Source organism: Lichenostomus cassidix, chromosome 4 (genome assembly GCF_008360975.1).
Source record: "Lichenostomus cassidix isolate B80296 chromosome 4, HeHo_3.0, whole genome shotgun sequence".
In the NCBI taxonomy this organism is placed as follows: domain Eukaryota; kingdom Metazoa; phylum Chordata; class Aves; order Passeriformes; family Meliphagidae; genus Lichenostomus; species Lichenostomus cassidix.
The window spans coordinates 70,541,918-70,566,890 of record NC_139484.1 but is presented as its reverse complement, the minus strand read 5'-3'; the positions used below and the strand labels follow the sequence as shown (position 1 = coordinate 70,566,890).

The window sequence follows — 24,973 nt, the reverse complement described above, 5'->3', positions numbered from 1 at the left end:
GTTCTGCTTTCAAGGAGCAATTCTTCATCTGCCTTAGCACAGGTCTGCCTTTTCATGGGGAAACTGAATTCTAGCAGAGCTCATCCTCTTGATCTTATTGTGGAAACAATGAAAGATAGCGGCTTTAGGAAGTTTTGATTTATGTTGCTGTCTTTCAGAACAGAATTGGAGTCCAGGCTTTTTTTTTTTGTGTTGGTGGTGAGATTACTTTCAATTTACTGTATTTACCAGATTTACTTCACTCTAAGGATGTTATATGTTATATTGTGTGTATTATTTGTTAGCCTTTGGGCAGGACTTGAAGCACAGTTCACACAATGTTCCTGAACTGATTATTTCAGAACTGAATCTGAAAGTAATTATATGATTCTTCATTTACATAAAAACTGTGAAAGTTTACCACTAGCACTTAGTAAACCACAAATTTGTTTTGGGAGAGGCTAGGGGACTTCCTTTAGTCTAACATGATCATTAACTCTAAAATTGTAATAAAGGTTGAGATATTTGTGGGTTTATTCTGCTTGCTTGTAGAAACATCTACTTTTTTATAGATTTGGGGTTGTGTCTCAGATATCCAATTCTACTTTTCTAGCTCTGACTGCAATAAAGCATCTCTGCCTTAAGGTGTTGCATACAGTCTGCATTTTATAAGTAGCATTTGGGAATAATTTTGTGGAAGGGGATGCTTCTTCATTTTCAGCATTGCTGGATTGCTCTGACTTAAGTCACCTGTTTTCTAAACTGTGAAATTAATCACATGAAATTAAGCAGGTTTTATGTTTCTGAACTTGTGGGTACCAAAGCTTATGTGAGTGAGTTCATACTACAAGACATTCCTTTAAACATGGACACTTAAGTACAAAAAATATTGCAGATTTGCAACAGGGTTTTTGGTTTTTAGTTCAATGCCAAATATTGTCAGTAAAGCAGCCTTTTGATTCTACATTTGATACGAAAATACACAGCTTGGCATCGCAGTGTGTCTTGAAGCAGGCAAATATGTTTTCTTCACTGTTTCTTTTGGCAACTTTGATACTTGTTGCAAACACTGTGCAGTCTGAATTATCTGCAGTTGGAATGCAAGAAGACAGTGACTGGGTAAATGTATTTTGTTGTCTATAAATTCATCATTCTTTTGTATTACAGAAAGCAGCACAGCAAGCCAACCACACGTGCAACTTCTAAAGGCAGCAGTCCAAGTTCAGTTTCTCCTAGAAAACGACAGAAACTAGCAGCTAAAAAAAGATCTCCAAGTGATACAAAAATTAATAAATCTCCTCCATTGACACAGTAAGTATTAAAGTTGAATCTACTTTGAGTATTTGTTTTGGAAGCCACTACACTGATTCTTTCCTTATATGTAACATACTGCTTCAGAATGTGAACAGCAGACTAGTTTTGTTCTGTTCTCTTGTGATATATAAAAGCTTTTAAAGGATTTTCTTCTGTTTACATTTTTTTCGTTTTCTTCCTTTATTTGACATTTGGAAGACTAGATTTTTTTTCTTTCTATGCTTGGAAACCTCTTGGGAGAACTGAAAATGCTGTTTATGTAGTATTTTAACTTCAGCTGTGATTCTTTCCTGGGTGGGGGGTAAGAGCATCAGTAGTTCAGGTTAAAGCTAAATATGGTGACATGATTCTTATGCTTCAAAGATCTAAGATCAGCTGATAAAAAGAGGAGAAACTCTGAGAGCCCTTAAACCAAGTTTTGAATATATTTCCCTTTCCCTCCTTTCCTGGTGTATTTTTTAATTTGTAAAGCTGCGATGACAGTGTAAAATCCCAAAGGAATAAGTAACAAATATGATGCACACTTGCTCTGCATCTTGTAGTTTACCTGTAAAATGTGTTGTATCCTCTCTGAAATGTTAGTGTCCTCAGGCTGAACTTGGGGAACATTTGTGCACTGCTGGCTGTCCCAGTTCACCTCAGCTCCATTATTTTGTGTGGTTCTGAATGGCCATTCATAACCCAGAGTTTAAGCCCAGTTACAATTAGTTGGAGCTGAAATTTGGTGAGCATATGGATGGGTGTGTGAATGCACAGGGTAGGGGTACCTGATGTCTGCCCTTCACTCCCTCTGGTGCATGCAGGGCTTGAGACACTTTTGCTGCTCTTCTGTCTTTGGGGGACATGGTACAGGGTTATGGAGTCTGTTATATCCTGTTATAATCCACAAATCTTTCCAAAGAAAGGGAAGGATGAAGGAGAATTCTAGCCCCAAATTCTACATGTGGGGTACTCTCCAACATACAGAATTAGTACCCCATATCATGTTAAGATGTGTGTTTAAGTAGTGAGCTTTTATATAATATATCCTTGCAATTCATCAGAGATGGACAGTCTAGTTGAGCCCTCTGAACAGAACTGTGCCTGACCACTCCTTGTTTCACAGGCTCTACCTGTAAAATTAGTGAAAATAATATTGTGAAAATAATCTCTCAGTGAAAGTAACGCTTGCTGTGCTTTTCAGGCTGAAGGTGCAGTCTGCCAAGCGTAAAAGGGAGGACAGCCCAACAGTGGTACGGAGAAAAGGCCAGCAGAAAGCAGAGGAGACGCCAGTAAAGAAAGCAAAACGATAATCTTTACCAGCCAGTACTGTTCTTGGAAGAGTCAAAAGGAAAACAAACATCTGTGCTTCTATTTTTTTTAAAGCAAAGGGATTTGCACGTGCTTGTTTCAGAGCTCTAAGTTAAACAATGCAGTACTTTTAAGTTACATTTTAAACAGCTTTATAAACTATTGTTTATACAGAATATTATGTACATTTATTTCAGATGAAAAATAAGTTTACTTTGTATCTGAATGAAAAACAAAGTAGTTATATATTTTATCACTGACTTGGAAAGTTGGAGTTTCCCAATGTGACATGCTAATGCAAATGCTTCCAACCCATAAGGCACCCATGTGCCTACTAATACACTTTGTACATAAACTTGTAAAAATAGGTTGTATTTTACTCTGTGTATGAATCTAATCAATGATGGACATTTTATTTATTATATGGAAAGCATTGGTCTGTAAACTTTAGTATATACCTTAGGGTTTTTTAATTATATATTTTACATTCTATGCAGATGTCAGTAGGAAACTTCCCCTCTGCTCCCCCAGGGCTGTCTAAAATCTGAAGTTCTCTAAAATATGCTCAGACAGTTGGTAAAGTATTTTTCTCGCATGCATTAAAGTAGTTTAGCATAGTGAAAGGGACTTGGCTCCTTTCTGTTCACATTTGTGACAAAGTATGACATTTAAAATGTAATCTTACTAGATTATATTTTCACTTGTAAATCCACTACCAACTTCAAGAAACAAATAGTGTTAAGTTAGATTTATCCACAGTCAACCAACACCACCCTAAAATGAAAGTTTTATTTTGCAACTGAACACCTGTTCTTTCAGTATTTGTCTTTTTCAACAAAGAGGGACCCATTGAAATCAAATGTCACTTCTCCTAACTATAGAGCTTCAGCATTTTATGTTACATTTTATACACAGGTATTAAAAATAGAAGCTGGTATTATTGCCAGAATCTTTTTTTAATGTATATTAACTCTGGTAAGAGCAAATGTTCAAGTGAAGTTGTATATAAAGTTAAACTTTTTTTTTATGATCAAATGTGTCTCTTGTTATGATGTGATGAATTGCCAAACAATCTGAGATTATTTTAAGTGTTTTGTTGATATTCTGGTTTATAATTAAAGATTTGGGGGGTTGGAATTTTACTTTTTTTTTCTTTATTTCTCTTTTTTTTGTGAGTTTTTTTGAACTTGTTGTAAGGCAGATGTTTCCGTCAGATATTCTGCTAGGTTTCTTACTGAGATTTTTATATAAAAAATATAAAATGTTTGCCAAAAATCTGAGTTGCCATATTTTATTTTCCTTTAATCATTTTACTGTGGAACTTGTCTTTACAAATGTGTCTGGTTGGAGTCATGTCTACAAGCTTTACCTGGTTCTTGTCTTTAAAAAGTGTTCACAGGTGCTTATATTTTAGGTATGTAAACAGTAGGGAAAGTGTGTAACTGTTTGCCTGCCTTAGTACACTATAAAAGCAAGTGTGCACATAATACTTTTGTAAGCAACTTAGTCTGAAAGAAGAAAATACCTTTGCTCTGAAAATTAGCTTCTTTTACTTTCTACCTTAACTGTGCTGCCATATTGATACATAACCTTGCTAACATACTGCTTGGTATATTCCCATACATTACTGATACTGGTATTTATGTGCAATTGTAGCATAGGTTGTCTTCCCCTTTTCTCCCTTTGCCCCCTGCAGTATGCATAGACCAAAGGTGTAGATTTCATCTCAGCCTTTGTTCTGTAAGATTAAAGAGGCTGAACTGCCTGTTTTTCCATGGGTGCTTTCCAGACTTTAGAAGGGATTTGGAGTCTCCCTGCACCTGTTCCTTTGTTTCTTTACACCTGAGTTCAGTAGTGAGATTGCTCAGGAGCTGCCTAAGGAAGCCTCCCCACTGCACTGTACATGATTATCATTTATTCTCTCTGCTGGCAGTACCTGTCCTGTCCTGGGACAGTTCATATCTGCCTGTTCCACAGGCACAGCTCTTCTGATGGATTCTGACTGACAAAGCTCTGACTTGGGTCAGTTCCTTTGGAGAGTCTTTGTCTGGTGGTATCAGTAGAGAAACACAGCTCTGAAGATCAGTGTCAGTCTCTCAAAGCTAAGCTAGAAGATGGTCTACTGTCCTTCCCCCTAGTGATGGATAACATCTAGGAATAACATTTGGGAACATCTCCTTGTCTGAGGGATGTATCTTTGATAATTTATTAACTTATCCTGTAATATGAAGGCATTAAAGGAATTATCTTTCTGCAGGACAGCCACTTAAGAGAGGGTAAAAACTGCCAATTCCACATGCCTTCATCTAATGCACATTTCACTTGCTGCCAGCTTCTTTCTTGTTAACAAAATAGATATTTCTGCTAGGCTACATCACTGTTGATCCATATTGGAAATTTTTTGAATTTTTTTGCTTTGTAGTTTCAAAGCGTCATCTAAATTACAATACTGGTCTGCTGTAGTTAACCAAAACTTGAGAGGTTCAGGTTGGACATAAGGAAGTTTCTTCACTAAAGGGGTGGTTAAGCATTGGAACAGGCTGCCCAGGGAGGTGGTGGAGTCACCATCCCTGGGGCTGTTCCAGGAATGACTGGACATGGCACTGTGTGCTATGGTTGAGTTCACAGGGTGGTGTTTGATCAAGGGTTGGACTTCATGATCTTGGAGATCTTTTCCAACTTAAGTGATTCTATAATTGATGTTTACAACTTCCAATTCTTTCAATACCTTCTGTCTCCCAGAGCCCTTCTGAGCACAAGACAGGGAGGGGAAGAAGAATCAGTTTTCCCTGAGGTGCAGCAGGAGTCACACTGTGGCAGTCAGAGAGACTCAGGCACAAGAAGCCTGACACTGGTTATGTGGATGATTATGATTGGATGTATTGCTGATATAGTATCTAAATAGTCCCAAAATAAGACAAGCATGTCTAAAGCATTATATATAAGCAGGAAGAGCTTGTAGCTAGCTTATAAACAGAAATGTTTACAGATTTAGCCTTGCAGAATCCACAATGACAAAAACATCAAAGCACCTCGGGAGCTACTTTAGGGTTTTATCTCCTTATGTGACAGTTCCTCCTGCAATTCCCACCTGGTTTTCATCTTGGGATAAATCATATTGCCCGTCAAAGACAGTTGCAAAGCAGGGCAAGGGAGGAAGTGAGGAAGACTATCTTTTGCCACTGTCACACCTGGGCTTGTACTCCAGCTTGAATCTTGACATAGGCATAAAATAGTGACACTTTCCTAGCCCATGCAAATTTAGAGAGGTCAGGAGAAAAATACAGTCCTGCACTGTGATGAAACAGAATGTCCTGAAAGTGTTTTGTGAAGAGATTTTCTCAGGGCCATTTGGTGCAATAACATGGCTACACTGCAATCCCAGTAAGCTTCTAAACCACTTGGCTGGTTTTTACGTCTTAATGGCTGTTTTTTCTTCCAGTTCCTTCTCTTGGAACAACTTCATTTCTTTGAATATTAAAACACTGAGTGAACCAAAGATGTGCTGGTGGAAGATGGAGTTCAACTCCTCCTGCTGAGTTTTACAGAGCAGGACCTGTTGGCTAGCTCTCAGTATCTCTTCATATTTCTAGTGCATTCTACTTAAAGGCTTTTTACACCTCTCAACTGTCTTCAACTTGAAATGCTATGGAGTTATGTACTATATCGATTTTAAATCACACAAATGGATTTTATTCTGCTGTTTTTCTTTGTGGTGGGTTTTGTAAAACCACCTAGAGAGTCACCAGTTACGAGTTTGCAGTTTTCATTTTTAGATGGGGTCTGGCAAGCTTGTAAGTCTTGCAACTGGTAAAATTTGTCTCTGGAGCCTGATCCAAAGCCAGTGGGTGCACTCAGCAGCTGGGGCAAGGTTTTTGCTGACGCTGGCAGATCTCTGAGTGCCTCAGTTTTCTATTCCAACAGCTTCTGTACTTCTCTCTGGAGAGAGGCAGGGGTTAATCTGTGACATCCATCCCAAATACACATCTACAGTTTCTTCTCTCTCAACCTATGTTCCAAGACCCTCCTGTACAGATCAATTTCTGACCTCAATCCCTCAGAGGCTGTATAAGGTCCTGAGCTGCTTTCATCTGCCCAGAAACTCAGTGAGAATTTGTCCCATAAACCTTGGCAATCAGGAGCAGCAGGTGCTCCTGGTCATAGTGACAATCAGATGCCCACTGTGATGCAAGTCCAACACCAGCTTAGATGTCTACACTAAAAGTGGCCAAAGTCTGATACCTGTATCAAGTTCTGCATTAGAGAAAGATCATTTGCCACCACAGACTTTCAGTACTCCCTTGCTTTTGGAAGAGGTAGTAGGATGTCTGTGACACTGAGCATTGCTGGTCTGAAGAGAGTTGCTCTGAACTGAGTGACTTTACAGATCCTTCCAAAGCAGCATTTGATTTCCTTGAAGCTGTACCTGTTTATATGGTAAAGAATGAGTGTAACTGGTGTACTTTTGTTCTCTTCCCATTGAAATTTTCAGTTTTAAAATTTATTGGGACCATCTTGACAAAGGTGACTGCACATTCACACAGCACACATCTACTCCAAACTCTTGATAGCTCTGGTGTCCTCATAATTGCCTGCTCATTCATTTTGTATACAGCTCAGAAGACTCCTACCTTCAATTTCAACAACCTTCCATCTATTTCATTTGCTTGTAGCTTCAGTTTGGAGGAAATTGCCCATGTCAGCCTTCTGTAGGTCTTGGCAACTTCTTAAAGATACTGTGCTTGCTTCTTCCAGTATATTCCTTGTCCCAGCTCTGCATGTCACACTCCATTACTTCCATCAGCTTCTCAAAAATCTGTTTCAAACAGGGTGGGTTTTCTTCTACTAAAACATGAAAGTTTAAACACCAAGGAAATTCTATCTCCATTCTTGTCTTTGTTTCAAGATGTTTCACCAAAATTCCTTGAAAGGGTATTTCTCATTTAAACCCCCTTCCTCTTTCAAATCTCAGCTTTTTAGTTATCCTTGCTGGCTTTGTGAATAAAGTCCAAAAGAAAAATATAATAAAAATAAATGTCTCTCTGGGAGTCCCTAGATAGCTGTATTTAAAGCTAGGAACATAACTCTCTTGCCAAACAACCGGGGAAGAAAAATATGATTTGAAATGGCCGTAACTTAGTAGGGCAGGAATAGAATTTTGGCACTGACTGTGCAATTAATTAGCCAGGGGTGGGGTTGTATGGTCAGGCTGTGCCTGCAAAGCACTTTTCACCTTCCCTTTCCTGCCCCTTGGTCAGTGCCTTTCTCCATGCCAGTGCTGAGTTGCACAGTCACAGAGGGCTGCATCAGGGAGCTTGAAATTGCCTCTACAAAACAAAACTGCAGATCAGTTTTTAACGTGATCAGTTTACTAAACCAGCTGCTGATGGAGCTGGGCAAATACTGCTGCCTGCACAAAATGATGTCCATGTGGCAGAGAGGGGCTGTGAAATCACCTTCCCATCCTACCATGGATTTGAGTGCCCTTGTGTTGATCATCCAGGTGCACCATTAGCTCTCCCCTGCCCTTATGGTACCTCTCTATCAAAAAAAATTGGTGTATAAGTGAACAGTGGGGTAATTTGTGGGGTTTGTCATTTCTAGGGACAAAACAAAGAGGCTTCATGCAAGAAGGATGGATTATCCAGCTGTTCAGGGATCCTTGCCATCTACCATGTACCAGCAAAAGATCATGCAGTTTTAGAAAGCTGAAGCCAGATGGATTTAAACTAGCTGTAATGTGCTATGGAAGCCCATTTGGGGCTTTTCCTTGTGGAAGGACAATGCTTACATGTGGCTGCAGCTAAGCCATACACCAAGTGCAGCTCTTATCCAGTTCAACTAGCTGGTGGGAATATAGCTAAAGTAGAAAAAGCTCTATAGCATATTTCAGAATAATATGGATTCTCCCTCACTTGCAAACCACACAAATAGTGCAAAATTGAGCCATATTTTTATACACAGCTCCTTTGCTGATCACACAGCCAGACAGCACAAGCACTGGCTGTACCTCTGCACATAATGCAATGATATGTAATTGAGGATGTAACTGAGAATAACAGAGGAGCATCAAAGCTGTCAGTCCTACTGTCAACTGGACAACTCAGCCCTCCAGTGATGTCCTTTTCTTTTCTAGGTGTCATTGTAACATGTCATGCATGCTTTGCAATGATTTATATAAGTCAACATACATTAAAATGAATGAATGAAGAGGAATACATGAAAGAAAAATGCTCTGTGATCACATTCATGATACTCCAGCATCAGTTCCAGTATATAAACTTAAAAATGTTAAAATGAAATAGTCATTCCTGCTTTGGTGCCCAAAGCAAGCAGAGATCTGGAATGTGACTTTCCTTTCAGACAGTGATAGGTTCACTCTGCTCTTTTTATATAAACAAGAGCTAAGAATTGCTCAGTAATATAGTGCTTATTTAAGTCTATTTATTCAGGATTTTTCAGGCTAAGAAAATAGGCAATATAAGGCCACTTAAAAAAATGTAAAACTTATGATAAAATTTCTTTCAACTAATTTTGAACTTAGAACCCTCTGTGGCACTCAGTCACAGGAAATACCCTCTTGGGGAAGCTCTAATCAAAGTAAAATGGTACTCATTCACTCCCAGTGAGGTGCCACCTCCTTTTCTGGATCAGAGGAGGGTTGGGGACAGAGACTGGCATGACAGTGGAGAAGAAGAGCCACGAGATACAAGTGTGAGGAGCTACAGAGCCCAGGGAGGCCCTGGAGGTTGTGCTCTTTCCACACCCTGCTGCCTACAGTGCTGGGGGCAAAGGGCTGCCAGAGAGGGGCTGGAGGCTCTGAGAAGTTGGATCATTTCCTCATGAAGGTTTGGCACCAACACCTCTGGAAGTCATGCCCAGGATAGCCACTCTCATGGGGGGGAGAAAAGACTCCCTGGTCCACTGGGCAGCTTGTCCCAGGTGGTTCCAGCTGTGTGGTGTCTAACCAGATCTTACAGATACCCAGTGATGGCAAAACACACACAGCACTCCGTGTCACCCAACTCCTGCTGCTGGTTAGATTTAAAGAATTTTTTTCCAGCCTGAAAATCACTGTTCAATCTGTGCCTTTTATTCCCTGTATGACAGTATCTCTTTACAGCAGGGCCCTGCCACCTTCAGACTTGCATTTTGCTTGATCTAGTTTTGTTACTTTTCTGTTTTCCAAAATCAAAGCTGTTTTTGCTCTCAGTTTTCAGTGGCTCATATATTTTCCTTCTCTCTTTCCCACTGAAAAAAAAAAAAAGAAAAAAAAAAAGCAGAACAGAATGAAACCTTCAATTTAGGCAGATGCATAGAGCAAAGTTTTGTTTTGAAATAAACATGTAAAAAAAGGACACAGTTCTTCATTTAAAAAAATAGAAGTTTGGGGACATTTTTCATTATGAAACATCTATGGTGAGGTTTTTTCATACAAAGGCTTCAGATTTTTGCCCTGCAGTCATGCTTTGCAGGTATGCATTGGTTTGCCTTAGCCTGCAGCTAGCAGACACAAGGATCCTCTTCAAGGTCATCCAAGGAAGAAGAAAGGCAGCTGTGCCATACAACACATGCACAAAGCTTTGCTGTTACAGACATATTGTGGGCTTCTTTTTTCTTGCATGAACAAACACTGTCCCACTACTGCTACTACCTCCTGATGGATGTTTGTACAGTTTTGTTGTATTTCTACAATTGGGGAAGTTTTTCTTCTGAAAACTACAACAGGTTCAGCGTGTAAGTGCTAAATTGTAAGTACAATTGGATATTATTTGCTATGCTGATTACACACCACAGTGGCAATAACCCAGAATGGAATAATCCATCACAAGTTAACACAAAGACAAGCAGATGCTACCACAGCAATGGATGTGGGGATGTTCTGTATTGAGGTACTCCATGAGACAGAGCAGGAATATTCTTTTATTCTTTCATAGTGGTCTCCCTTTCAAGAAAGCAATGCAAAGGGGAAGGGAGGTTTTCCACTTTTCTAAGTAAGTTCTCCTAACTCTTTCCTTAAGATTTTTCCACTTGATTTCTTGAGAAAATTGGATTGTTCAAAGACACCAATGAAGAGAGGGCATGCTTCACAGATCTCATTCCTTCACTCCTCTCCCTCTTTTCTCACCTTTCCCAAATTTTCTCAGCTTTTATCATCTCTGTTCTTCAGGGGGAAAAAAAGAACGGAAAGTGACTGGCAGCTCTCTAGAAGGAAAAGGAGTCCAATTACTTTTGGCTTCACTCAAGGACATCAGTCTTAAACTGTCCATCTGCACCATGCCTTCAGTTCTCATGGACCAGGGGAGAGGAATGGCATGGAGCCAGTGCAATATACCCATTGGACCAATATTTGCTCTGTGCTTGCCCAACAGCTACACGATTTTGTCTTGGTCTGGTTGGGATCTAGCAAGGGTGAACATACTAAAATACCATGGCAAAAAACCAGAATTGTTAAAAGTGAGAGGTGAAGATCCTGGTGCTGCTGAGCTCCCATCTGCCAGTAAGGGAGGCAGCCCAGCAGGGCTGAAGTCTCACTCGGCTGCCTTTGAGACTTTCCCAGCCTTCCCCTTGTGTACAATGCACACCTAGAAGGCAGGTGAATAGCCTGTCTAATTGCAAAGCACAACCAGACTCTGGGTGTTGCCGAAAGGGACCTCTCTCCACTGCAAGCATCAGACCCTGTGCTTCTGAGCAAGTCGCTCAGGAGCCTTTGGGGGCAAATCGTGAAAATCTTCTCCAGAAAAGCAATTGCTGGGCGTCCATCTGGTTGGGGAAAACCTGTTTTCCAGGCACAGCTAGTCCTACAAGAGCCGCTAGATGGCAACGGGAGGCTGCAGGGAGCGCGGCGGGCACAGGCAGCATCCCCTCCTGCCCGGGGCGCACAGAGCCTGCGGCAGGCTGGGCGAGACCCAGAGTGCTCCAGAGAGCAGCAGGGGCGGCTGGCGAGCCATGGTGCTGGGCCACCACTGCCGGGTACCCTGAGCCACCCAGCAGCTCCCCCTGAGCTGCCGCCCTGCACGGCGCAGGAAGGATTCACCACTTTCAGAGCAAACACCTTCCTTCAACTCTGTATCCAGGAGAACACTGTGCACAGTACCATGCAAAAGTCCAAGTCCACACAGTGCTGTGTTCATAGATACAATATTAAATTCCATATAACATGGGTCTATATTTATGGGCACATCAAAATACTTCAGGAACAGTGCATTTAATTTTTTTTTTTATTTCTCAAGTGTAATGAGTTAGATTTGGTGATTTAATAGAAGCCATGCATTCCATTCTGCTGTTTCCTTCCTTAAGTCCTTCTCATTTCTCTCATTTTCTAGCCCACTCTTCCTAGCACTTTTCCAGTCTAATTCCCACCATTCTCACTTCTCATCTGACCTGTCTTTCTCTGCTCAATGTCCATTTGTTCCCACCCATGTGCTTCAATTCTCTCACAGGGTCCCTCTCAGACCTCAGTTCTCCTTCCTTTCCTCTCTCCTTGTTCTTTCCCTTTCCCTTTCCCTTTCCTTTCCCCTTTCCCCTTTCCCCTTTCCCCTTCCCCTTCCCCTTTCCCTCATCAGTTTGTTGCATATTCTTGAATCACATGATATATGACCTCTCCCATTGCCCTTGTCCTCCTTTTATTTCTTAAAAAGTCCTTTCTTCAACTCCCTTCTTCCCTCCTCTCAGTCTTCTTGCCATGACCAAGAACTTCTTTGGGTGAAAAAGTACATGGATGTACTCACATTGAACCAGGTTAGACTTCACCTAGGGGCCTTTAATTGATTTGTACTAGCCTCTGAGAGTCAATATGATGAGAGAAGCTGTGCAAATATCAAGCAGAGCAATCATAATCCCCTTTTCATTAGCCATCCTTATTCCTCATTTCTTTCAGTTAACTCCGATGTGACTGGAATCACCTTTAAGAGTTCCAGACCACAGCAAAGAAAAAGACTCAATATCAAAAACCAGCTGAGCCAGCAGGTGGGAAAATAAAGCCTGTTCTTCAAGGAAATTATTGAACACTCTCTGCCTCTTGGAGAAAATGCACAGGGGATTTTTCTGGGCTGGGGCCCAGATGCTGGGTCACACGACAAAGGATTTGTTTCTAAGCAAGCTACAGCCAGCAGCAACCCAATATATTCAAAAGCTGATCTTACCATGAGTCTCAGAATCAACACTTTTTGAAAAGTAGTTTATTAAATGCTTGTGTGGCACTGTGATGCTCACAAGTACCACTCCCACATACCATGTCCAGAGGGCTGGGGCTTTTGGAACAGAGCAATGCACAGATCCCTGTCATGACACTGATTTGTCTTTCCAGTTCCACAGCTGCTGGACTTGCCTCCTCCTCACTGGAAGGATCTCACTGTCTCATTATCCAGGTGTTCTGACACTTAATATAGTCTCTGTAAAAGCAGTTGTTACCTTACACCAAAGAGGGTACCTGAGCTGCCTGGGCCTGCTTTGGAAGCCACCATGTGTTAGCCAGTAGCCCTAGGAGCTGTGGTGGTGCACCTGCTGTATGCAGACCAAGGAGCAAGGCATTTGGGCTTGGAAAGCTCTTCCATATCCTCCAGACTGCAGGATGTCCACTCTTCCCTCCAGCATGCTGCTGCTCTTCCAGAGCCTGCCAACAGCTCACAGGGATTCAGGGTCAACACACCTTATGCTTGCAGAGGTTTGTTAGACATTGAGGAGACAAAAAAATAGATAAATTTAACCCTGTGATAGAAATATTGTTGTACATGAAGGTCCTTTGCCTGTGGGAGATTTTTGTCCCCTGCATGATAACTATGGGTAAAGTCAGAGAAACAGATATCAGTGAGTGATCCATAGACATACATACCATCCCTGTTTGCAATGTTCAGCTGGACAGACCAAATCATCACATTGGGACAAAGATCTTGGACTACAACAGCTTTGTTACTTGTTTTGCAAAAGACTATACTGCAGACATCTTTTTGGAGCTATGAAGAATAACACTGGTGCAAAGGTCTTTGACAGAGAGGTGTTGCACAGAGTGTACAGAGTGTGAAAGAAATATGGACACATCTGAAGTCCTCCAGAGATGTGAAAGGAGAGTTGATAGCAACATTTTTGACTGAATACTGTGTTTTAATGCTTCCTACAGGCAGCAGTTTACTATGGTCCTGTACAGGGTTGGAATGCTAAGAGTGCATGGATAAAAGTGTGGAATTGTTAATCAGCTCTCATAAAATACAGATTACACTATAAAGCACCAGAAGGTCACACCACAGACTACCCACCTTCCAAAGTAGGGAGAGCAGAGAGCTCTCATTTGCCCTGCCAAAAATAACCTCTTCCACAGAGCAGGATATCACAATTTACAATCTTGGAAGTATTACCAAAATGTCTTTCCAGACAGCATTCTTCTAGTTCTCTGTTTCACTTGCAGACATATTTCTGTATTCTTTTGTTGTGAAAAACCTGGAGAAATAGAAGGATTTTCTGGGTTTTCTAAGGAGTCCATAACTGATGTTTTGTCTACCTACATTTCTGTCCCTCTCACATCACAAGAGTTTTCCACTAAGTCACAAGAATCCTTTAGTAGTGGATATTTCTCCAACCATCTCATTTATACCTGTGCATGTAATGGGTAGAGTACAAACTGCTTTTGCAATATTACACATTTTTATTTGTCATCTGTCACCTGCTTTATTATTTTTTTTCTGGTAGATAAATCCCAAAAAATGTCTAGAATAAATTCTAGAAATAGCTACTTGTATGACAGGAATACCTTGAGAACCTACTCAGGAGACAACCTATAATTCAGAATATTTAAAATTAGGCAACAAAACAAAAACCAAAAAAAATCTAATGGAGAAAGACATTCTGAGAGGACAGAACTGAGAGTCATAAGGACAAGATAGGGTGCTTATTTGTAGCCACAAGTGACATGCTCAAAGTCTCTTTCCTTTAAGAAACATTGAGAAAATAGGAACAATTGCCTGTAATGCCTGCAGACAACTTGTGCCATGTTTGCTTTTTTGGTCTGTAATTTTCAGGCAGCCAATTAAACCTGCAGGTGCACTGAACAAAACAGAGTCACTAATTTATTTGTGAAGTTTATGTAAGTATTTGTATTCTCACTGGGCAAGCCAAAAGATTTAGTGATTTAATGTAAAAGCTGTGTTCAGATGAAACATACAGTCACTGTACATACAAAATCATTGCCAGCGGAAACAACTCACACAGTGAAGCTGCTAATTGCCTGAACTTCATAAACTCAGTGCTGGATCCAAGGTCTCCATGCTCAAGCTGCTTGGCTTGGCAGCTCCACCACAGGTTATAGGGCAAGACCAGCACGGAGAGCTTGCAAGGCAGCTGCAGGCATGAGCACCCTGTCCCACAGTGTCAGAGCTGGGGCCCTTCGTGCCACCAGAGGTGTCACAGTGCTCTCAGAGAGCCAGAGGTCCCTGCAAAGAACAGAGCTACCATGGAATGACACTCTTGGTCTAAACTGCTCGCTTCCTTCTCTGCCTGGGAGCACGATGGGCTGCTCCTGGGGACCAGAACCATCCCCCTGGGCAGCTGCTGGAGCTCTCACACCTCTGATTTCCCTACAATGAAGTCAATCACACGGGTCTGGGTCCAAAACAGGACAGATATTCCACAATTCTCATCTCTGCATCACACCGTGCTTGAGAAACCTGAGTGAGTACAGGAGCTCCTGAGCCAGGTCTGCTCCTCAGAGCAGCATCCCAACAGCCAGCACTGCATGCAGGAGACTGCCCAGGACACAGAGAAACTCCACATCCTATCTCTGCAGTCTAGGCTTCCTATTCAGTGTGAGGAGGATGTGAAACAAACAAGTCCTTGATCTCAAATTCTGAAATTTTTGAGTAATTGGTGGTCTGTGTAAATGTATAACAGATAAGTTACAAACACCCCCAGATTTTAACTTTGGTGGGTGTCTACTCCTGATATGAATAATAAAGAGATAGAAACATTGCTGTAAAATGACTATTGACTTGCTATCAATAAAGAGGTGACTCTTAGACAAACATATAAAATCACTTTAGAAATGTAAACAGTGCCAGAATCCTGAGAGGCTCACTTGATTTACCTAAGCATCAGAAGAAATAAAAATATTTAAATGTTACCCCAACATAGCCATTGATTTAATTGCCAAGTTAATCCCTCATATGTGAAAAGTGAGCTCAACTTATTCAAACAAAAAGTAAGGAAGATTATGACTTCTATATAGATGGAAGACCAGTGGTAAAGGAAACCTGGATATCATATGAAGTTGTACCAAATAAACATGATTAATCTGTGCTAGGAGTGTTCTTAAAAGCCTAGAGACTTGCACACAGCAAATGCATCTACTGTAATATGGTGAATAGTCATTAAAATGTTCTACTAAATAAGAAAAAATCCAGCACAAATAGATACACTGTATGAATGACTCACACACATGATATAAGTATTTTGATCTGTTTCTACTTCAATTTTCCTCTCAGGGACTGCAAATAAAACAGATTAAAAGCTAAGTACAGGGTCTACAAAAGCTTTAATTCATGACTACAAGAAGCACCACTTGCATATGCTGATTTTTTTTGTTTGTTTGTTTGTTTGTTTTCTTATCTTTTTTTTAGCTGATCTTATCCAGATTGTATTGCCATCCTACAGGTAACTACATCAGACAACGAGGAATATATAGCCATTTATTTCTTTAATATGAAACCTATCATAAAAATAAGGAGACAGTCAAAGAGAAGATTTATTTCAAAAGTTGGTGGTGCCTGAAGGTGGTTGTGGGTCAGGGCTCTCAATGTGTACAGAACTTGTTGCCTCCTGGAGCTAAGCATCAGACACAATTGTACAGCTTCACTCCTTCCTGGGAGCATGACATGGTTACACAGCCCATCGTTTGCCTTTTTCTTTTCAAGGTCTTGCAAGGAGGAATAATTTAGGAGAAACCATCATGCAGTGAAATTAAATCTTGGTAGTTTTATTTTCATGCTTGGTAAACTTTATTTTCATGCTTGGTAAACTTTTCAAACTTGGTAAACTCTGCATGGCAAACTTTCACTTCTTAGTGTAAAGATGAAGCAACAAGAGGGAGATTTGGGTTGGTTTTCCCAGAAACAGCATCTCTGGGCAATAAGACTGGGAGAAATTGTGTCACTGTATATATGTAAGCAGCTATAAAAACTCACTGGGCAAATTTGCTAAAAGGTTGTCAAGTTAGTGAGATTAAAGTTCTCACTGCCTGTATTATATTTGTACATATTCAGTTGAATTCTAGAAGTCATTCCAATTTCTGTCTTGGTTGTCCTTCTCTCACTCGAATACAGAAGCATCTTACAGTTGACATCTCAGCAACAATACACAATCCTGATGCCAACTGAAAAAGCAATTTGCTGACTGAATGATGCAGCAGTTACTTATATGAGGCCATGAAATATACAGAGAAATCCTGGCAGGAATGTGGTTTGGAGATGTACAGCTGTCACCTACCATGTAGTTACAGTTACATTTGTTGGAAATCAATTGTTATTATTTAAGAAATAGAGTCAAAACCTGTTCAAAAGCAGATGACCTAAGATTTTCCTGCAAAACCAGCAAGTTGTCCAGGACATGTTTATGTGCCTTTGTTGCACAGCCAGAGGGAAGCACAAGGTAAAAGCCGTGGACAAAATCTTCCCCATCACCAGCAAGGGATTAAAATTCCTCATAGAAGGAAACACTGTTTGTAGCACTGCCATCTTCTGCCTAAGCCCCTGGAAGACCCAGCAAGAGACACAGCAAGGATTTGCACTGCTCTGAGTACATCAAGAGGCAAACTAGCTCAGGGAGACAACTTCTGTTTAGGGAAAATTTCACCTCTAATAAGGTATGGCAAAAGTGTTACCTACCACCATGCAGGCTCTGGGAGGTGCTGCCAAGAGGGCTACAGTGTGTGGTAGCCCCTGGCCATGAAACTCCTTGGCCTGCCTCAGAGCTGAGAAGAGCTTGGAAGGCTGAAGTGGTACTGTGCTAGCTTGGCTCTGCCCCAGAACTGGCACATGGAGATTACACCACTAATTATTTTCCCATACTGGGCAAATCCTGCCCTGAAGGAAAAGTTATAACATTTCCTTTTCCCACTGCAATGTTCTCCCACTCAGGGGATCATCTGGGTCTTTTTATACAACTTTATATATTATGTAGAAAATGTGTTCTCTTTACAAAGGCTTTTTTAAGGTTTTGCAGCCACCTTTGTCCTTTCACATGTGATAAAAAGGCCTTGATAAGCTGCCCGGGAGCAGAACACATCTTTCTGCATCTCATCACCCCACATGTCATATGCGGTGCTTCTGTGAGCTTCTCACCTGGCTAGCAGAACGGCTCAGGTGGCTGCGGGAAGCCACCTCCGACTGCAGCCGGGCAAGCTCCGCTCCTGCTAGCCAGCTCACGCCGTGGTTTGGCACTGGATAGCGGGCACCGGGGCTGTGCCCTGACCACCCCAGCCCCGCTGTCACCGCTGCCCCGAGGGGAGCCCCGGGCCGGCGGGGACAAGCCCAGCCCCGAGGGGAGCCCCGGGCGGGGACAAGCCCAGCCCCGAGGGGACAAGCCCAGCCCCGAGGGGACAAGCCCAGCCCCGAGGGGAGCCCCGGGCGGGCAGTGCGGCCAGGCCGCCTCTAGGTGGGGCAGCCCGGCCGCGGGGAAGCGGCAGGAGAGGGACAGCGAGCAGGGCTCCCGGGATAGCGAGCCGGGCTCCCGGGATAGCCAGCCGGGCTCCCGGGATAGCGAGCAGGGCTCCCGGGACAGCGAGCAGGGCTCCCGGGACAGCGAGCAGGGCTCCCGGGACAGCGAGCAGGGCTCCCGGGATAGCCAGCCGGGCTCCCGGGACAGCGAGCAGGGCTCCCGGGATAGCCGGCCGGGCTCTCCGCTGGGCGCGGGGAGAGGCAGCTCTGGGGCACGGCGCACTTTGGGCTTTCTCCCTCTGCGATGTAATACACGTCGGTGAAAGGCGAATCCGTGTATTACGGTATACTGCTGTGTATTGTGGCTTTTGGCCGCTCCCAGACGGCGAGGAACGGGAGCACGGAGCCCCTGTCGGGGCAGGCACGGCGGGAATCGTGTCCCGCACACATCCCCGCTGCAGGCGCTGCCTTGCCTCTCGACCGCCCGCACCGCTGCGTCCTCCGGTCCCCTCCGAGCCTTTTCCAGCCGGGAGAGTTCGATCCCGGCTTCTCCCTCCCACACTCGGAGGAGGCCCTGTGTCCCTCACACCCAGCCGGCAGCCCGTGCCCCCCGGTGCTGCCCGGCGGAGCGCGGCCGGAGCCTGCTGCCAGCCCCGTACCAGCGCGGAGCACAGCCGGGCAGCCGCTCTGCCCCATCCATCCCTCCTTCCTGCCCTCCCTGCCGCTGCCCGTCTCCTCGGCGGGGCTGGGGGCCGGGCGAGGCGGGACCACCCAGCTGGCCCCCGGGCCCGGCGCTGCCCGGCCTCCCGCCGCTCCCCTGCGCCTTGCCCCCGCCGCCGCGCTCTCCTCCCGGCCTCTTCCCAGGCATTTCCTCCCCCAAACAGAGGTTTTCTGATCGAAAAGAGGGTGCAGAGATCGCCCGAGAGGCGGAGGAGGAAAAAAAGTTAAGAAAGAAAAGAGGAAAGGAAATGTGTGAGCGGGGGGAGAGCTGAGTAAATTAGCAAAGAATTACAGCCACTCTAAACCAACTGCAGGTATTTTCAACAGCTTGGGCACTAAACCCTTAAATCAGGGTCTTCGTGGGCTGGAAGCTCCCCGTGCAGGAGCTCGGAGGGAGGCTGCAGCGGGAGAGCAGCTCGCCCTCCCCGGCAGCTTCCCGCTCCGCCTGGCTCTCGGCGCTCTGCCGCACCTGAGCAGAGCCCGACTTTTAAAAGAGACTCCCTGGCCGGAGCCCCCTGTCTCCGCCGTGCCCCGAGCCCCTTTCCGGCCGTCAACCCAAACCACGACCCTCCCGACCCGCACCTCCAGGCGCTCCCCTTGCAAGCTCGGAGCCCTTCTTCTGTCCCCGTGTCTGAGGCCACGCAGCTCTTCTGACATCCCTAATTTCATCTGTTGGCTGTTAAGCAGCCTTTAAAATACTCGTGCAAGGCACCCTTCCTAGCCCCCCCACCATGTATCTTCTCATAAGTGGATTTATCGCAGCTTACCTAGATGCTTCTTGTTTACCTCCAGCTCTTAAAAATTCCCCTTTGGATATTTTCTTAGTGTATCGTGACACCGAAGTCTGCGGTGGCAAAGCGATGGCTTTCGTGGAAATACCTAGGTAAAAAGTGAGTCCAAGCAAGGTTATTAAAACGGTCTGAATCTGTACAGAAAGATAAAGCCAGTTCTCGCTTGGTCAGGAGAGATTCTCCCCATCTTCGTGCTGCGTATGAAAGAGGGATTATTTATTTTATTGACTTATTTTAAAAGAATTCTGATTGAAAACTTTTAATTCGTGCCACAGTCGTTGATAATCAATTACCGTCGCTCCGTAGTCTACTGCGAACAGACGCTCATCTCTGTGAGATCCAGCAGGGAGGTGTTGGCGGTGGCCACTCGCCTGCGGAGAAGCCCAGTGACACCCTGGGAATTTAGCTCACGGGGGAAAGCGGGTTTGCGGCTATCTTTTCCATGTGCTTTATCTGCTGATGTTGCCGCGTTCTCTCGGCACCGAACACCCCTGTTCCTGAAGCGCAGGCGTTTCATTTCTCGTGTACCTGCTTGATACCCTCGCCGGTATTTTTATGAGCTCCGAGAATGCCAACACTATTTGAAAAAGAGAAAAGCACGATGCTTGGGGGCATATTGTTGTTTTGGCAACGAGTCGCATATATACAATTCACGTGCGTGCAAAAGTTTCCAAAAGCTCCTTGTGCAGGGCCGTTTTCCTTTAGGGAAAGCATCGTTTAGGGAAAAGAGTTTAATCTGAGAGAAATTGCTTTCCTAATACGGGCTTTAAAAGCCCCATGGACAGAAGACCGTACTTGATATAAACCCGACCATGTTTTTAAACAAACGCAATGGTGAAAAGCGCATTTTCCAGAACCGGCCGCGGCTGTTTTGCGTTTACCCCGAGAGCGCGGGCGGCCGGGAGCTTGGGCGCACAGACCCGCAGGGGCTGGGCACCTCGGCCCCGGCAGACCGCAAACGAACGAGTTCCGAGGCTGTTCCCGAGCGGCGCGCAGCGGTGCGCGCCGGGCTGCGGCGGGGGTCCCGTCCTCGGCACTCTCCCCGTCTGCACCGCGCCTTTCCCCGGCGCCAGGCTGCAGCGCTCGGCTGAGGCGCGGCGAGGGGACAAACACCCGAAACACCTCTGGACCACGATCGCACAGCGGCCAGGTGGGACCCGCCGCTCTCTGCGTGCAGAGGGACAGTCCCTCCGCGGGTCTCCCCGGCCCGGGCGCGGGGTGCCCCGCGGGCCGCAAGGGGTTAAGAGGCGGCGCGCCCCGGCGCGCGCCCCGCGGAGCCGCATCGCCCCGCGGCGGGAGCCAATGGGCGGGCGGGGCGCGCGGGGGCTGCCCAATGGGAAGGCGCGGGGCCGGCGCTGTCAGGCGGCCGTGAGGGATGGCGGCGCGGCCGGCAGAAAAAGCGGAGGGCGGGCGGGGGCGGGACAGAGCGGGGCGGAGGCAGCGCCGCGCCGCCAGGGACCCGCGGCGGCGCCCGGCGCAGCGCGGTGGCCCCGGCGGCCCCGGCCCTATGGGCGGGCGGGCCGGCAGTGGCGCAGAGAGGCTGCTCCCGCTGGCGCCCGCCCTCCCGGCGGCAGAACAGGGCCCGGCACCGGCGCGGCGGCGGCCGGCGATGCGGTCGCCCAGCTGAAGGCGCGGCGCGGTCCGCTGCTCGCCCGCGGGGCTCGCCCGCCGCCGGGCCATGTCCGTCCGCGGCGGCAACGCCCTGACGCCTTTCTCCATCCAAGCCATCCTCAACAAGAAGGAGGAGCGCGCTCGCCACGCGGCGGGGCGGCCGCCGCCCCCGGGGGCTGCCGGCGGCTGGCGGCTGTGCGGCGCCGCCGAGGACCCGCCGCTCCCCGCGCCCGCCGCCCGCGCCCCGGCCCTGCGGACGCCGGCGGGCTGGGACTCGGACTCGGCGCTCAGCGAGGACCCCGAGGGCGAGCGGCGCTCCGAGGAGGAGGGCGCCGGTGGCAGCGCACGCCCCGCGGAAGCCACGGGAGGGGGGCGGCTGGCGGCGGAGGAGGCGCAGCCCCCGAAGGCGGCGGAGCGGGACGCCGCCGGCCTCAGCGACAGCGAGATGTCGGCCGCCGTCTCAGGTAGGGGCGGCCCCGATGGCGGCTCCTCCGCACCCGTGCGAGGAGGGCGAGAGGGCCCCGGTGGGCCGGGAACGGGAGATATCGTGGCTTTCTGCCGCCCCCCGGGGTTGTGCGACGGGCTCGGGTTGTGCCGGGGGGAGAAAAAACCCGAAACGCGTCCCGCGGGGCGAGGGAGGGCGGATCGGGGAGGGCCTTTGGCCGGGCTGAGCCCGCAGCCCGCCAGGGCGCCCGGCGCTTAAAGGAGAGCGAGAAGCCCCGGCTGCCGGCGGCGGCTGTCCCGGCGACGGGGCGGGCAGCGGCTTGGCTGGCTCTCCAGTCGCCCCGTCGCTGCGGACTGGCCGCAGGGAGCGCGCCTGGCCGCCTGAGCGCGGGTGCGGGCCCCGCGAGGAGTGGGGATGCCGCTGACCCGGTGCCTGCTGCCCTGACCGCCGTGCTCTCGCCCTGACCGCAGATCGCAGCCCCCCGGAGGAGGAGGACGGAGCGGGCAAGTGCGGGAATCTGCTGCCGGGGGAGGAGGAGGCGGCAGCGGCTCCGAAACCGCGGAAGAAACGCTCCCGCGCAGCCTTTTCCCACGCGCAGGTCTTCGAGCTGGAGCGGCGCTTCAACCACCAGCGCTACTTGTCGGGGCCCGAGCGGGCCGACCTGGCCGCCTCGCTGAAGCTCACCGAGACGCAGGTGAAGATCTGGTTTCAGAACCGGCGCTACAAGACCAAGCGGCGGCAGATGGCCGCCGACCTGCTGGCCGCCGCCCCCGCCGCCAAGAAGGTGGCCGTCAAGGTGCTGGTGCGCGACGACCAGAGACAGTACCACCCCGGCGAGGTGCTGCGGCCGCCCTCGCTGCTCTCCCTCCAGCCATCCTACTACTACCCCTACTACTGCCTTCCCGGGTGGGCTCTGTCCACCTGCGCCGCAGCCGCCGGCACGCAGTGAGAGGCACACATACATTACCCCCCGGCCCCGACAGCCCCACCATACACACTGGCAGCCAGGAATCCCATCTTCCCTCTGCCACCCCCCAGTCCATCAATCCATCCATTCAGCTTCTCAAGTGCAGAGCCTCAGCTGCAGCTCTCAGTGCCTTGGACAGTATTTATTATTATTTTATTGTTATTTTTATTATTAATATTTTTGGATGGTTCCTCACCCTCTTCTCTTTCAACGTAGGACTTCTTGGCCATCCCCACCCTGGCCCTCACCCCATCCCCACTCCTCCAGCCGAGGACTCTCACAATTCGGCACAACTTGTTCATGGTATCCATGTTGTCAGTGTATTTGGTGTAGACTTTTTGTTTGTTTTATTTTGCTTCGGATTGGTAGAGACTCGATCTTGTGTGGAGAAAAAGAAAGAGAAAACAAAGGAGAGGAAAAAAAAAGTACAACCCGCAAAACCAAATGCAGCTCAAAAGAGGAGATCAAGGACTCCCTCGGTGGATTGTAAGGAAGATTATTTTTGTCGTCTGAGTCCTTGGTCTTCCAACTTGTTGCAAACTGAGTGTGCCTTGTATGGTGCTGAATGTAAGGAAGCCTCTTTCAGGTCCCCCCTGCTCTTCTTGCCCATGTTATTCCTGTACTCCATGACCCCTGGCAAAGGATAAATATGTCACAAAAGGGTGAGACTTATATTGAAACTCCTGACTTCTTGTTTTCCTTTTTTTCCTGAGATCTTTCCGTGTTCGGGGAGGGAGGAGTTACGGATTTTTCGCACTTTCCAGATGTATTAAAGTTGTTGTTATTATTTTTATATTCAATGTGAATATTTCTAGTCAGGCTTTTTTAAGGAATCGATGTAACGGGAAACTTTAATACCATCAGTGCCTTTTATGATTCTTCTGCAGACCTCTCCTTCAGGGGTAGGGATTTCTAATCTGCTCAGCAATGTAATTACAGTCTCTTCCAAGGTAACTCGTTGCTTTTTTTTCCCCTTCTTTTTCCCCCCCCTCCATTTCTCTTTTAATGGCACTGTGCACTCAACTAGATTATTTACTTCAAATGAATTGTGAATGTTTGTAAGCTACCCGCTGTACTTGTTTTGTTGGTTTTTTTTTAATTTATAAACTTTAGTTGAACACTTACCTCTGCTGCTTGTGTCGTTCCTGAGAGCAGACACTGATTTCCCCAGCGATTTTTTTTCCCCGCAGCAGACCTCAGGCTGTAGCTCAGACCCCATCCCTCCTTTTCCCACTTGCACGGAGGCAGGCGATGAGGATCTGGGCCGCCTTGCCCGGCTGCACCATGCAGCGCCGATGCCTCTTCCCTCGATGGGAGCCGGAGAGGGCCCAGGAGCTGTGGCCGGGCACCTCAAACACTGCTTTGGTAACGCCTGTCCCGGGTGGAGCGATCCCCCGTCTGCCGGAGAGCTGGGGTCGCTGGCTGAATGTACGGCTGCCGGTAGCGGTGAGGACGCCGTGCAGTCGGAGGAGCCACTGAGACCTCGAACTGCTTTTCCCGGTCGATGGCGGCCTCTCCGTGCAGGCTGTGGCCCCTCTGCCACGGGCCGTGTCCCTCTAAAACCTTGGCGGATCCCGGGGACAGTGCGTGGGTCGGTAGATTTTTTCGCTCTGCTGGAGCCTGGCGGGGAGACCAGGGGCGCGGGCTGAGGATTGGGCTGCGAGAGGAGGCTTCGCAGTCCTCGACGGAGCTGCCGAGGCCGTCTGTATCCCGACACAACCGCGATAGCCACTTGGGGCAGCCTCCCGCCTTGGACTGACTCCTCCAAGCCTCTGCTGCGAGCCCGGACCCTCGGCACGGTCCTGGCGGCTCATCCCTGCCGAGGCCGGTGCTGGCCGAAGGGGAGGACAGCGTGCCATGGGGTGGGCAGCTCCAGCCGGGGGCCGGGGCCGGGCAGTGGCGCTCGGAGGGAGCTGACCCAGCGGTGGCTGCAGTTGTTTCTCTCCGCCGATGGAGCCCTGTTCGGACCACGCTCACGGGCGGCGCGTTGCCTGGGCGCCGCTGATTCTTCCTCACCGCCGGCTCCTTTCCTTTCCCGTTGGTTCGCGGGAACCTTTCGGCTTTCGCGGCGGCTCCCGAGCGCGAAATGGCTTGCAGGAAGCCTCTGCTGCCCCAGCGCTTCCCGCCCGCTGTGCTTGCTAGTCGCCCCAAGGCGCAGCTGGGCTGTTTCCCTGTCAGCCCCTCGCTCCAGCACGTCCTTGCTGTCATTTCGCTG

The 24,973-nt window shown here is 47.3% G+C and overlaps 2 protein-coding genes across 3 annotated transcripts in view; both read left to right on the top strand.

The window, feature by feature from the left end:
- BOD1L1 (biorientation of chromosomes in cell division 1 like 1) overlaps positions 1-3,858 on the top strand; it is a 36,869-nt gene extending 33,011 nt beyond the window's left edge. For both annotated transcript variants that reach the window (XM_085059832.1, XM_085059833.1), the window contains exons 24-25: positions 1,147-1,290; positions 2,477-3,858. In XM_085059832.1, the coding sequence (XP_084915958.1) occupies positions 1,147-1,290; positions 2,477-2,585 (253 nt within the window). In that variant the 3' untranslated portion in view covers positions 2,586-3,858. The remainder of the gene's footprint in view (positions 1-1,146; positions 1,291-2,476) is intronic.
- A 17,326-nt stretch (positions 3,859-21,184) lies between these two features.
- On the top strand, positions 21,185-23,882 carry NKX3-2 (NK3 homeobox 2). Its single transcript, XM_085059831.1, has 2 exons — positions 21,185-21,810; positions 22,262-23,882. Exons 1-2 carry the CDS (start codon positions 21,414-21,416, stop codon positions 22,738-22,740), a joined length of 876 nt encoding a protein of 291 aa, XP_084915957.1. The 5' UTR covers positions 21,185-21,413; the 3' UTR covers positions 22,741-23,882.
- Positions 23,883-24,973: the final 1,091 nt, after the last annotated feature.

What these genes read in the sequence shown, in the direction of transcription:
- NKX3-2 (XM_085059831.1), top strand. Translation starts at nt 21,414, where the DNA reads ATGTCCGTCCGCGGCGGCAACGCCCTGACGCCTTTCTCCATCCAAGCC. An exon ending in GATGTCGGCCGCCGTCTCAG is followed by an intron (nt 21,811 to 22,261) that starts GTAGGGGCGGCC and finishes CCCTGACCGCAG; the next exon opens with ATCGCAGCCCCCCGGAGGAG.